At 48.0% G+C, this 14,311-nt stretch overlaps 1 protein-coding gene across 1 annotated transcript in view; it reads left to right on the top strand.

The window, feature by feature from the left end:
* SLC45A2 (solute carrier family 45 member 2) overlaps nucleotides 1-14,311 on the top strand; it is a 227,067-nt gene that overhangs the window by 86,621 nt on the left and 126,135 nt on the right. Inside the window, exon 5 of the mRNA XM_085630828.1 lies at nucleotides 11,076-11,199. Within this exon, the coding sequence (XP_085486954.1) occupies nucleotides 11,076-11,199 (124 nt within the window). The remainder of the gene's footprint in view (nucleotides 1-11,075; nucleotides 11,200-14,311) is intronic.

Below are 14,311 nucleotides of genomic sequence, written 5' to 3'. Positions count from 1 at the left end.
CTCTGCCTTCGCTAGAGGGGTATTAATATGGATACGGGCGGGCACTCCCTTTCAGGTAACCCGACACATAGCGGACCCGGAGGGACGGTACGTAGCGGTGGAGGGCAACCTTAGGGGCAGGCGCATAGTTCTAGGGAGCCTATATGCGCCTAATGTGGACCAGGCGACTTACTTTGCGCGTATCTCTGGTGTGCTGGCTGGCTACCTCGCGGGCCCGGTGCTTTTAGGGGGCGATCTCAATTCCATAGCTGATACCGCACTAGATAGGTCACACCCACCGCTGCCCACGTCCCCGATGCACCGCTTGGCGAAAACTAGGTCGGATTGGCAGGACAGATGGGGCCTGACTGATGCTTGGCGCGCTCAGCACCCGGCAGAGCGGGACTACTCGTTTTACTCTGGCCTCCACGACCTTCATGTCCGACTGGACGCCTTCCTGTGCTCTTCTTTAGTCCTCCCTGCGGTGGCTGGGACGGAATATCTGGCGCGCACCGTCTCCGACTATAACCCCCTGCTACTGACGCTAGGCTGGATGAATGAAGTTCCGCAGATCCCGTCGTGGCGACTGCGGCCGGACACGTTAGATGACCCACCGTTCAGGGCGGCGCTCCGCGAAAGGATTGAGCACTACTTCGTAGAGAATGACGGCACCGCGACCTCTAGGGCAGCGGAGTGGGATGCCTTTAATATAGTGGTGAGGGGCCATTGCATAGGGAAATATGCGGGGATACGAAAGACCCTGCTGGACGACTTAGACAAAGCCGAGCGCGCGCTGAGAGAGGCCGAGGTGGCGCGCCCCGGCCGTCCCGAACTGCAGGATGGGCTTTGCGAGGCGCGTGAGGCCGTTGCGGTGGAGGTTGAGGGCCTTCGCAGCTTCGATTTATAAAACGTACCTGACTAAAACGCACGCCGAGGGGAATAAGGCTGGGACGCTGCTGGCCTGGCTAGCGAACCCTACTCGAAACAGTCAGCCCATATTAGCTTTACGGGACAGGGAGGGCCGGGTAGGCACCACGCAACCGGCCATCTTGAAGGGCTTTCGGTCCTATTATGTGCGCTTGTACACGAGTGCACTACTAGCACGGGACGAAGAAGTAGACCACGGTTAGACCAGGAGCACGCAGATGCCCTAGGTGGCCAAATAGAACTAGCGGAAATCAAGGGAGCTGTGAAGCGGATGGCCCGCAATAAAACCCCGGGCCTGGACGGCCTCCCCATAGAATTTTACGGCCAGTTCCTGGAGCAACTGGCCCCCCGGCTGCAAACCGTCTACAATGAGGCCAGGGACAGAGGTCGGCTCCCGCGCTCCATGAGCGAGGCCATAATGATCCCCCTACTAAAGCCACGCAGAGAAAGCTCTGACCCCGCGTCCTACCGGCCCCTGTCAATGCTCCCTACCGATTACAAGATTCTCAGCACCATACTGGCGACCAGACTGTTGCGCCACATGCAAGAGTTGATCCACAAGGATCAATCTGGATTCATACCCACCCGCAACACCACCCACAACATTCGGCGGTTGCTCAGGCTGGTAAATGATCCACCGCCCGAGGCACGGATGCCCCTAGTACTGTCGATCGACATTGAAAAGGCGTTCGATAGCCTAGAGTGGGAATACCTGTTCAAAGTGATGCGGAGATTTGGCCTGGGTGATAAATACATACAATGGACACACGTGCTATATTCCTCGGCGAAGGCGCGCGTGAAAGTGGGTACGCTGGTCTCGCAGCAGTTTGAGGTGAGTTGCGGCACCAGGCAGGGTTGTGCATTGTCCCCCCTGCTGTTCGCACTAGCGATAGAGCCCCTGGCGGCCATGGCTAGATTGGGCAACCATTACGGCGGGCTGGATTTTAGAGGGCACCGCCACTTTATATCGCTATACGCGGACGACCTCCTCCTCTTCCTCGAGAACTCCGACAGCGCGGTGAGGGGTGCGGAGAGGCTCCTGGAACGATTTGGTGGGGTGTCTGGTCTCCGGGTTAACTGGAACAAGACCTGCCTGTTCCCCCTGCGGCAAGAGGAGGTGCAGCCCCCCGCCTGCCAGTCGATTCGATGGGAGCCTCACTGTCTCGACTACCTGGGGGTGCACATATATCATGATGCCCCAGCCTTGCTGGAGGGCAATATAGGGCGTTGCATCCGCGCCCTACAAGGGTGCATGTCTTTCTGGGCTACCCTGCCGCTGTCGGTAGCAGGCCGCATATCCCTACTGAAGATGATCGCTTTGCCCCGCTTACTATATTTCTTCCGGACGCTCCCAGTGTGGGTGCCTGGAGCGATCTTTAAACACCTCAAGTCTTTAATAACATCCTTCTTGTGGGGCTTGTGCAGACGCAGAATAGCGCTCACGACGCTGACCCGTCCAAAGGACGAAGGGGGCCTAGCGGTTCCAAACTTCGAGCTCAACTACTTAGCTGCACAGCTGCAGTCCTTTACGCAGGAAATAGCGAGAGTATACCGTGGTCCGGAGAGTGAGAGGGACGCTGGCACTCCTCGCCATGTCTTAGCTTACATCGCCCTCCAACAGAGGCTGGCACTTGGGGATCTGACCCAAGAGGAGCGTACGTTCCGCCTATGCTGGAACAGGTCGCAGAGGAGAGCAGGAGTCAGACACCCATATGCGCCCGAAATCCCACTGGGCATGGTGACAGCACTCCCTCACAGGGGCGATTGGTCGAGGCTGCAGTTGTGGGAGGAGGCAGGTCTGCAGGTGTTGGGGGACCTGTACGACGACGGCGTGGTGTCCCCGTTCCAGACTCTGCAGGACCGCTACGACCTCCCGAGAGGGGATTACCTCTTGCATGCGGCGGTGGTGAGAGCCATACAGGCGCACTGGGGTGAGGGCCTAGTTGAACCTGTAACGACGCAGGCGTGCCAATACACGATGATGTCGGCTGGCACCTTCAAGGCAGTGACGTGCCTTTACTCACGGATGGTGAAGGAGACCATCCAGCCCCTGACCGCGTTAAAAAACAAGTGGGAGTTGGACCTGCAGGTGGACATCCCTGACACTACTTGGACGCAGCTGGTGCGCAGAGCCAGTAAAAGCACAAGGAATGCGCGCTTCCAATTGATACATTTTTATGTGCTCCATAGGGCATACCTTACCCCAGACAAAATTAGGAAATATTTCGGCGCTGCGGAGGCCGCGTGCCCTAGATGCAACAGAGTGGGAGCGGACCTGGTCCACATGCTGAGGACCTGCCCAAACCTGGAGGAGTACTGGGAGGGGGTCGGCGACACGTTGAATGACGTGGCAGATAGAGACCTACAATACGACGTGGCCGTTTGTATACTCCACTGGTTCCCGCATACACCCAAGAATAAACTGTCCAGCAAGTTCATTGACATGGGCCTCCTCCTAGCAAAGAGAGAGGTGACGAAAGGGTGGAAGTCGAGGGCGGGGCCTACACACCGGAGATGGCTGAATGAATTTCTCAAATGGGCGGCTAGCGAGAGCACACTCAGATACCAACTAGCTCACCGAAAACCGGACGACCGGGCTCAGGCGGCGGCAATGGTATGGGAAGTGATGGTACAGGCCCTGCGGGATAGTCCAGCCAGCGGGGAGGAGGGTGAGAATTCTGAGGACGCAGCGGACGAAGTTGTGCCACTGGCCCCCCTGCCAAACACACACGATTAGGGATTACTGCATTTTTCCTGCTACCCACCATACATGCTATTTGTTCCTGACTAGGCGCAATGGGGAGGGCACTAGGGAGGGGTGGGTGGAGGGGGAGTTTATACGTTTACGGTTTCTGGGAGTAGAGTGTAAGCTCTGAGCGTATCTGGGGGAGCAGCGGGACAGTGATCAAAAGCGGGCAGCGGGGCTCCCCTCCGGAAGTATGCTCCTGATAGTTTTGTATTAATGTGCCATGGGGCTGTGTGACGCCGCCCGGCCTCCGGGATGTGGGCAGTACGGCTGTGTATCCTGCACGGACTGACGGTTAAGGGGAGGATGGGAAACCTGCATTATTGGCATGCATCCTAGTTGCTGTACGTTGTACTTGGTCCTGCAATAAAAATGGTTTGACAAAAAAAAAAAATCAATAAAGTGCTCACAAAAGAAAAGAAAGTGTGTGATATCCTGTTGCGAAAAATTATCACAGGAACAAGGGCCGAGATCCTCTACCCTTTTCCAATCTTTCTTATTGATTTAGTCTGAATCTAGTCAATAAAAAACGGTGATTTGCATTTGTGACATATCCTAGGTATGGTTCCATAGATGGTGTTGTTTTACATAGCTGGTGAGCCCTGACAGTAACCTTTGTCAGCTCATTTCTTTCCCGATCCATAGTAGCTATGTTCATAAAGGTTTCCTTACACCATTTTATGTCTCCCTTTACTAGGGCTTCTGGTAAATGGTATAATTCAGGTCGACCCAACTTTTTTGCCAGTTTCTGAATATATTTCAGCCAGGGTATAGATGACCCATGATCTAGTAACATACAATCTCTCATGATCGTATGATTGAACTGTAGGTCCGGGTTTAACCAAATGCTGATCCATTTCAATAATGGGGCCAAGGCAATAGAGTCTTCTACAAAACCAATTCCAAGCTCCTGATGGGTATTATAATTAGCAGTTGAGATCGGAACTGAAAGGAGGTTTTTTAAAAACCTATCCTCAACAATCTGTATACTTTTAACATTTTTAATACCCCATACCTCGGCTCCATACATTGCTAGAGAGAAGCATTTGGCTCTATATACTTGAATAAGAGCCTTCATTGGCCTGGCACCTAACTTCCTAGCAAAACCTAAAACAGCCACAGTCGCTCTAGATAAGACAATCTTTTTGGCTGTTATTTGGGTTACCTTTGAACCTTGGTCATCAAAAAGAACGCCCAAGTAGGGAAATGATGATACCCTGGATAATGGATGGCCCCCACATTTAAAGGTTTTAATCTTTGAGGATTTTGGTCCAATGGCCATTACATGCGATTTTGAGAAATTGACAGTAAGATCCAACGCCTTCATAAAACCCGCGAATGAATCTAACAATAGCTGAAGTCCCACCCCCGTTCTTGCAAGTAATGCGGCATCATCCGCATATAAAAGTGCGGGAATTAGACATTTCCCTGCATGCGGAATATCCTTACATGAGGTGATTAAAGCATTATCTAATTTGTTTATATATAGGGTAAAGAGCAGGGGTTCCAAGATGCACCCCTGTCTAACTCCATTAGATATGGGTATGTCTTCTGTACAGTTGCCCAATTGGTCATACTGAACCGTGGCCGATAAATCCCTATGTAAATCAGCTAAGAAGTAGACGATGTTTTTGTCTACTCCATAGGATAGGAGCAAGGACCACAATTTTGACCTATTTACAAGGTCAAAGGCCAATGACAGGTCCATAAAAGCTACCAATAGGACTCCCTTCTTGGCCACCGTATATTTGCCTATTAATAATTGCAAATTTATACATTGATCTATGGTGCCCATCCCTTTTCTGAATCCGTACTGAGCCATAGAGAGTGTTCCTGATTCCTCTAACCAACCAGTCATTTGGGCAAGGACCACCCTACCCAGTACTTTCACTGAGGAATCTATTAGGGATATTGGGCGATAGCAACTCGGGTCACCTCTGTCGCCTTTTTTATATATAGGTATTATATCCGATTTCGCCCAAGTGGGAGGAAGACCCAGTTGACAGGCATTAACAAAGACATTGTATAACATTTTGGACCAAGTTTTTATGTCTGATTTAAAAAGGTCTGCTGGGACTCCATCGGGTCCCGGTGCCTTATTGCTTGTCATTTGCATGATCGCATGTGTAACCTCTAGTTCTGTAAAAGACAGAGTATAATTCTCAAAGTTTAGTGTAGGGGCCACCCTTGTACCTTCTCCATCATACACCTGTTTAAAATGACTAAACCATTTTTTTTCTTGAATACCGCAGTCAAGCTCATTATTATTTTTGCCATGAAAAAAAGGCTTATTGACCACGGACCAAAATTTGGCACTATTTTTAATTACATCTATAGATAAAAGTTCATTCCATGCTTCCTCCCTAATTTCATTTTTACGCTTACTCTGAGCCTTTTTATAAGCTTTCCTAAGTACAGCGATTTCTGTTTTGTCAGATGGCACAGCTTTCAATGCTCTCATTAACTTCCGTTGGGCTATTGAGCAATTATGATCAAACCATTTCTCCGCGTTCATGGGTTGCCCCTTCCATACTTTTTTCAGGTCACTATTGACCTGTAAGCAAATTTTACCATAGGCTACCAGGACCTCATCGCCAGTAATCCCATCTTTCATGCAGGTAGACATTTCCTCCCCAACCTTTCCCAACAAAATTTCATTAAAGTCCTTTGGTACCACTCGGCACCATTTCAGACGACGTGTTTGGTCAATGGGCCTTATATCCAAAATTCCAGCAGCAAGAGTGTCATATTCTCTTTTCCTTAAGTCGTCACACAAGGTCAACAGGACAGAATTATGGTCACCATAGATAGACCAGTTGACCTTGTACTGACTCACACTATCTACTAGAATTGTACTAACAAAAATATAATCAATGGTAGAGCCCAAGCCACTTCCTTTGTATATTGGGATATCATCTGTATGATTAGCGGGATAAACCAAAGCATTTCCAGCGAGGAGATCCTCTAAATATATACCCTGCGGGGTATGTTCAAAATGAATATTTTCTTGGTTTGATGGACCTAAACTGTCCCACACAAAACAATTGCTTAAACAACGATGAACATTAATATCTACAAGCACTATAACCGAATAGGGATTCTTATTATTATCATTATACGTTTCCAAGAAATCATGAAGACTGACTAAATGTTCATTTGGCGTACTCTTAGCAAAAGAGTTATAAAAATTAACAATAAGCCAGTTCCCGTTTGAGTTAGTTTGAATTTCTACAGCAAGGCAATAAGGCTAACCTGTCTCCACTCTACTATAAGTACCCTCGAGTTTCAATGAGATGAGGGTTAAGAGTCCGCCTTTTGCCCTCCCCCTGCAAGAGGCCACCGCAGCTGACCAGAAAGCAGAATACCCATCCAACAAAAAGGTACTTTCCGTGTCCCAGGTCTCTTGTAGCCCAATAATTTCACAGCCTAATAAGCAGTCCCTCCACAGGGGATCTTGCGCTTTACTATTAAGCCCAGCTATATTCCAGCTAAGCTCCCTCGTACCTACAAACTGGGATGGCACACCAGCTGAGCTATCCATATTTCCATCATTAGTATTCATCTCTACAATCATGACATTTGGGGTGCCCTCCACCCCCATACATAATTGAATTTCGTTTATCCCCTGGTCCTCCTCCATGGTCAGAGTGGGAGCTTCCATAATAGATATAGAAGGATCCCAATCAAAATCGAGTCAATCATTTGAGTCTAAATCACACAAAGGTTGAAAACGATTAAATGTAACGACACCATGGAATGACTGCCCTTCGGACATAAATACTCTGCCCCTCGAGGGATCATTAATAGGTTGCTTTGTTTGATGCCTATAAAAGTATCCCAGTAGGCGGAGAGTGATACCCTGGTCAGTGTGAGGGAGCAAAGAAGCTCTTAATAGGGTATTATTAACCAGGAATGGATTTCTGAAATTTATTATGACACAATCCCCCTTAGTGTTCTTACGTGAGTGCCCTATCCATGAGACTCTCCTGGTAGTTAATATCTGATGTGATAATTGTACAGGGAACCCACACTGTTTATTTAGACACGAAACAGATTTATTCTTAAGAGATTCGTGGGATTCTGATTTATTTGTCAGGTCACCATCCGGCAAAGGTGGGACATTTGTCAATACTGCCACAAAAGGGGCACACTCAGGGGGTAAATCTGGTTGTGCACCCGCCATACGCGTAAACCTGGTTTCCCTCTTGCTCTTTGGACAAATGTCTAAAGGTGTGGTATTATTAACTTGTGTCATAGGTACAACATCTGGGGATTCAACAGGATTTAATGCTTCCTTTGTGAACTTGTGTGGCTCAATAGTTCCGCAGGTACCCCCAGCTGCAATACTAGCTTTTACAGATGAACTACTGCGAGGACCCAGAAGGTTTCGTAGACTTTCAATTTCTGCCGATAGTCTAACCCCTAGTAACTAAAATTGGTGAACTATCTTAAGAATTTTAGCCTCCATAATGCCAACCAGACAGTCTAATTGATCGGGATCTATTTTTGTTTTGGGGTTATTAGGTGGAACTTCCCTCAAAATATCCCTGGTTATAGGCACAGGGCCTGTTTTTTTGTGACTGCTTCGACCACCTCCCCGTTTAGATTGTATATGTTTACGGGGTCTTGGGACTCTCTGCATTGCCGGAACCAAAGACTCCTCTGATGGAGCCTCATTAATGTCTTTTGGGACGTCCATATTGGCTTCGATCAGCTCTAAATCAGAAGAAAGAGGGGTTAGATCTACCAGAGTTACCGGGTCATGTTTTTCAGTGCTACAACTCGCACTATGAAATGGCGGAGATGATGTAGTGGGCGCGCTGATCAATAAAGGGGAAATGGTGGTGGGAGTGGAACCCTGGCCTAATGATTTGCGTCTTTCACTATTTATTTTAGTGACCACTTTTACTAAATAATTATCTAGTGTAGTAGCAGTGGAAGATTTATTTCCTAACGTGGATTTCGACATGTTCATGGATACCTCGGGATGTGTTAAAAATGAATTAAACAATAGCAGGATGTGAATACACCTACACAAAATAAGAGTTAGCCACAATAGTTTAGTTAAAAAACATCAAGCAGTTTCTTATCCTGCACAATAACGCCTCCGTTCGTGGGACAATACAGTTCACCAAGTCCAGCTAATCTCGGATGAATACCTGACACCTTAATGACGTGGCCCGTCCCGGCCTCACTCGGTCCTCTGAGGGCCACAGAGGGCCCGCCCTTTGCCCGGGCTTAGCCCGGCGCCACCCGCGCTCGTCCCGCGACGCGGAGGGAGCATCTCGTTTATGTAGCGCCTCTGGGCGCGCTGGTGACAGGAAGGAAAGCGGAAGGCGGAAGCCAAGAGCAGAGGATGACGGGAGCTGTAGTCTCCCCCGACTGCGGCCAACGAAGGTGAGTGGCGGTGAGGGAGACACACAGCGTGGACGTCCCGTGAACAGTCCGCTGCGTTATGCCAGGTGAGTCCGCTTCAAGAGGAAAGGCCCCCCGCTCCACCGAGGGAGCCTCTCGTTTATGTAGCGCCTCCGGGCGCGCTGGTGACAGGAAGGAAAGCGGAAGGCGGAAGCCAAGAGCAGAGGATGACGGGAGCTGTAGTCTCCCCCGACTGCGGCCAACGAAGGTGAGTGGCGGCGAGGGAGACACACAGCGTGGGCGTCCCGTGAACAGTCCGCTGCGTTATGCCAGGTGAGTCCGCTTCAAGAGGAAATGCCCCCCGCTCCACCGAGGGAGCCTCTCGTTTATGTAGCGCCTCCGGGCGCGCTGGTGACAGGAAGGAAAGCGGAAGGCGGAAGCCAAGAGCAGAGGATGACGGGAGCTGTAGTCTCCCCCGACTGCGGCCAACGAAGGTGAGTGGCGGCGAGGGAGACACACAGCGTGGGCGTCCCGTGAACAGTCCGCTGCGTTATGCCAGGTGAGTCCGCTTCAAGAGGAAATATGAACCACATGGCTTATAAGAGCCATATAGTCTAAAACATAGGAAAATAGAGCTGTTTAAACAGGAACATCACAGAAACCAAGAAAATCCTGGAAGCATCTGTGGCTGGGATATAACCCCAACCACAATAACAGTTTTCATGATGTACAACTGTCAACATTCGACCCTATGGCCAGAGTTCTTCTTTAGGGGGTGGGTTTGGCGTCCTCAACCATGAGACAATAACTCTTTTACTAAGGCAGTGTTTACAAGTTGCAGTCAATGGGTCAAAGGTGCCATACGCAATATTGCTATGTAGCAAGCATCTTTGTTACATTTGCGCTTTTGCACAACTCCTCTGTGGTCATTGAACCATAGAGCGACATCTCAGTTGGTTTGAACTCATGCAGCTGAGAATCTGCCAAAATATCCTAAAATTATGGGACTGAGGATCTCATCCAAGTCAAAGAGTATAATTTCGGATTTCAAAGGTGTTGATGTTTACTGATCAGTGTAATCTTTTGCCAGAAACACTGTGCCTACCTGAATTTCCTGTGTCGCAAACACCAACAGAAAACAGGCCCTTGTTCACAAGAATTGGTGGTGCCTGACCCTGAGTCATACAATACCACTGTGTCAGCTGACGTCTGTGATGATCACAAGCTGTTCTTTCAGAACAAGATTGACCTCAGCATGCACACATTTCATCAGAAGTCACCTTTGACTAAAGGACCTGTTGGGACATGTAATTAACATGTATGGTTGTTAAGCACACGCTCGCCACGATGGGCATCTTGGCACTGAATACCAGATGGGTTTAGTGGCGCAGTGAATTTATGCATCTGCTCCAGAAACCTGTGTTTGACCTCATGGCCACAGATTCAAATCCCAGAGGTTCCACTCAGCTTTTCATCCTTCCAGGGTCCGTAAAATTATTACCATTGAATTGAGCATCAAAAAACCCTTGATATTCAGATCCAAAATGCGCCAAGAAGTGAACACGCACTGTACAAATACATGTTAGATTGTGTTTATTGTTTGCCAACTCAATGATGCTAGTTTTATTGGCCTTGGAAGATAAGAAGGCTGAATGCACCTGCAGCGAGTTAAACTTGTGACCACGCAGTCAAGCACACATCCCTGCAGTGGCCACATTAGCCCTCCGAGCCACCAACCCTTGTAAGAGTACCCTCTGAAGTGTTGCATGCAAGCTTGCTCAAAGCGCACATTTACATTTATTGTTTTATTTCTTCTTTAAAACGATTTTTCAGTTAACATTCTACTTAGGGAAGCACACTTAAGGAAATAAATAGATGCATGGATTATTAATATGTTAATCATGTTTTGAGATTAGTAACAAGTAAAATTAATTATATTAGTTTACCTCTTAATTTGGTGCAATCTCAATAGCGACGGCCCCCCGAACCCTGTGGTAACTGGAGGATGCAATTAAGCCTCACTTCTCTGTTGCTCATTTAACGCTCACCACGTGCTTTTTCCCCTCAGATAGTGTATCGTGGGAATCCATATGCAGCGCACGACTCTGCGGCTTACCTTACCTATGAAAGAGGAGTAGAGATTGGATGCTGGGGCATGTGCATTAATGCAGTTTCGTCATCACTCTATTCATGTGAGTATAAAGACCCATATTTATTATGTGCTAGATATGAGCTTATCTGGACAGTTCTTCACTATATATAATATATGTTATAGGTCATATGGTTACACAAATCTTAATATTTGGTCGATGTTTTGAATTGACGTTCTAATGAAATGGCACTAAAGATAGTATTCACATGTGGTCACGTGCAGTATTGACTGATGGAAATATGTAACAGTGTAGTACCGGGTACTATTGGTGAACCACGGTGACTAGGGAAGTAGAGTTTCCCCTTGAGGACTGATCATGAGACAACTAAGAAGTCTATGGGATTCTGTGATAAAAAAAAAAAATAATAATAATTAAGGTCCTGATGTGTGGTGCAGAGCTTTTTCACAGCCTAGACCTTGAGGCCCATCCCTGCAGTCCTCAACTTCTTTTGGGGTGCATAGGGAGTTAGCTGCCTTTGGCAGGTTCGGTGGAGCGTGCGTTAGGCCCTGCAGGCATCCTCCACCTGTGCAGGGTCGAGTGCAGTTGGAGGGTCGGTCGCCTGCGTCGGGTTGGATTTTGGTACTGAAAGCAACTCCTGCTGTGCATGCCGGAATACCGAGTGCGGTGCGGGGTGGACTCCTGTCATTGGTTGAGCACCTGCGGCCAATGGTGAGCCAAGTTCTACAAGAGTCAGCATGGCCTTCTGTGCACCAAGTGTTTCGGTGTGCTGGCAGGGCGTTGAATGAATGAATTAATTAATGATGTATTTGTTGTGTGATTACTTAAAATCATTAAAATTAAAAGGAAGTAAAAAGCAAAAATACAATCAATCAATTTAAAATCATTTTTGAATACCAAAGTGCCATGTAAAACCCTCGAAACAATTTGACAATAGATTGGTTCTCATCCCAGTGCCTTGTAACTAAGTAAAATTTCTTTATGGCGAACTTGGAGCCAGGCAGCTATGAAAGATTAGCTATATTCACTTAGGAGTCTTCAGTAAACTGTCAGTGCTTTTTAGAGGAGCCGACATGCCACATGAAAGAGAGCTATATTTGCTGTCCATATATCTATGCAGCCACGTGAAGTGTACTGGGTCGAAAGGCGCCCATGGTGACTTCAGTTCCTGTCGGCGATAGTAGATCATGTCGATGTTGGGCCCCTAGGAGCTTGAGACTCGTCTGGCAGTTGATCACTCCCTGATGTGGCCATTTTATCTTCTAGAACGGAGTGAGTGTGCTGTACAAATTTTCCAAAATTGGCCATATCCTTCAGTGTCCAAGATGTAAAGCTGGCAGACAGCTTTGTTTGCTGTACGAGTGCCCTGATGGAGGAAGATTGGCCTGCGATGAGTCCGGCGGGCTTGTCGCAATGCCGGACCACATAAAAGTATATGAGACAATGATTCCCCTTTGTATTTTCACAGTCTGCACCCTGTGATGCGTCCAAGCGACTTCCAGGTTGGGTGCAGTTCTCTTAAGGGAAGCGGGGATAGCCTTGCTGCTAATATTTGATTTAAGGCCAGTTTCCACACAGCCTGATTAAGATGGGGCTTTGTTGTTAGGATTGTTTGCGGCAATTTAATGGTTTTGTGGAAGTCCATTTTCTGGAGGGCTTCCAAGTCAATAGCATGAGGCCAAAGACGCAGTTGTGTTTTTTATTGTTGGTTTAACGGATGTGTAATCAATTACATTTGGGTCCCAGTTCTTCGTAGCCAGTTGCAAGGATTCCTTTGCTGCCATGAAATGTGTGGACCAGAGGTTGTTCGGTCTGTTGAAAATGGTTTTTATGAGTGCCTTCATTGAATAGACTGGGGCCACGGCTGCCAGGAAAAAATACTTTGCCCAAGTGACCGGCTCTTCAGGTTTTTGTCAAATAAGATCGAATTCTAGGCGTATCAGGGTAATCCTTGTACAGGGTGGAGATAGAATAATTTCTTGTAAGCTGAGCATTGTATTTTTTTCCGGTCTACAGCCAGCATATTGGGGAGTGCCTACTGTGCATAGTTAACCGACAGGGGCAGTCTGACCCGTGTTACCCTTGGTATAGCCGTCGTTGAACGTCTGTCAAGGATGGCATATAGCTTACAAATGGCATACGTGATTATCTTCCCTTTTGACCTTATTTTATGTAGGAGGAGCGAGGGTTGGCCTGATTCTCACAACCAAGCACCCAAGTAGTTGTAGTCTTGTAAACAGTACTGACTCAATGTTCCCAACTGCCATCTGTTAAGCCTTCCCCACTGCCATAGGAATATATTTTTTTTTAAGGTCTTGAAGTCCATGTGCCTCTGATGTGGCCACCCATGGCAGGTTGGGTGCAGAGCTTGGCCACAGGCTATCCCTTGAGGCCAATCCCTGCTGGCCTCAACATCCTTTGGTGTGCAAAAAGAGTAGCTGCCTGTGACAGGTTCGGTGCAGCGTTTGGCTGCAGGTTAGGCCCTGCAGGCATCCCGCCACCTGTGCATGGACGAGCGCAGTTGGAGTGTAGACCGCCTGCATCGGGTTTGATATTGGGTACTGAAAGTAACTCCTGTCATGCATGCCCTAATACCGTGTGCGGTGCAGGCTGGACTTCTGTCACTGGTTGAGCACAGGGCCTTGCACCTGTGGCCAGTTGTGAGCCAAGTTCTACATGAGTCCGTCTGGCCTACTGTGCACCAGGCTTTTCGGTGAGCTGGCAGGGTGTTGGCTGGTTTTACTGCCGGTGGAGGGTGTTTTTTTTGCTGGGGACCTGTGGGCCACGTTCCTACTTACAGACCCTATAAATAAAAAGAGCAAAAACAAATGTTTTAAAGTACGCTTTAAGCACTCTTTTAAACCATTTTTGGTTTGTGCGTTGTTTATTTAGAAGCAATGCAAGTAGAAATGTAGCCGGCAGGTCCCCAGCAACAAAACTGGCCCCACAGCAGTTAATCCGAACCCCGACCCCCATCCACCAAAATGCCCAGTAGCCAGTCGGCCCTATTCTTCGAACCAACTGTTGCATCTGGTATGTGATCAAAAAAATCCAAACTTAATTAAAAAATAAATAAATAAAGTTTAAAGGGAAGTTACGGTAGGCTTTGGTTATAATATTTTAACACGTTGAAAAGCACCTAAAAAATGCAGTTAAAGTAAAGTTAGGATTAGAAAATAAAACCTAAATGCGG

Source organism: Triturus cristatus, chromosome 2_1, assembly GCF_964204655.1.
Source record: "Triturus cristatus chromosome 2_1, aTriCri1.1, whole genome shotgun sequence".
NCBI classification, from domain to species: Eukaryota; Metazoa; Chordata; class Amphibia; order Caudata; family Salamandridae; genus Triturus; species Triturus cristatus.
This window is presented reverse-complemented; position numbering and strand designations above follow the sequence as displayed.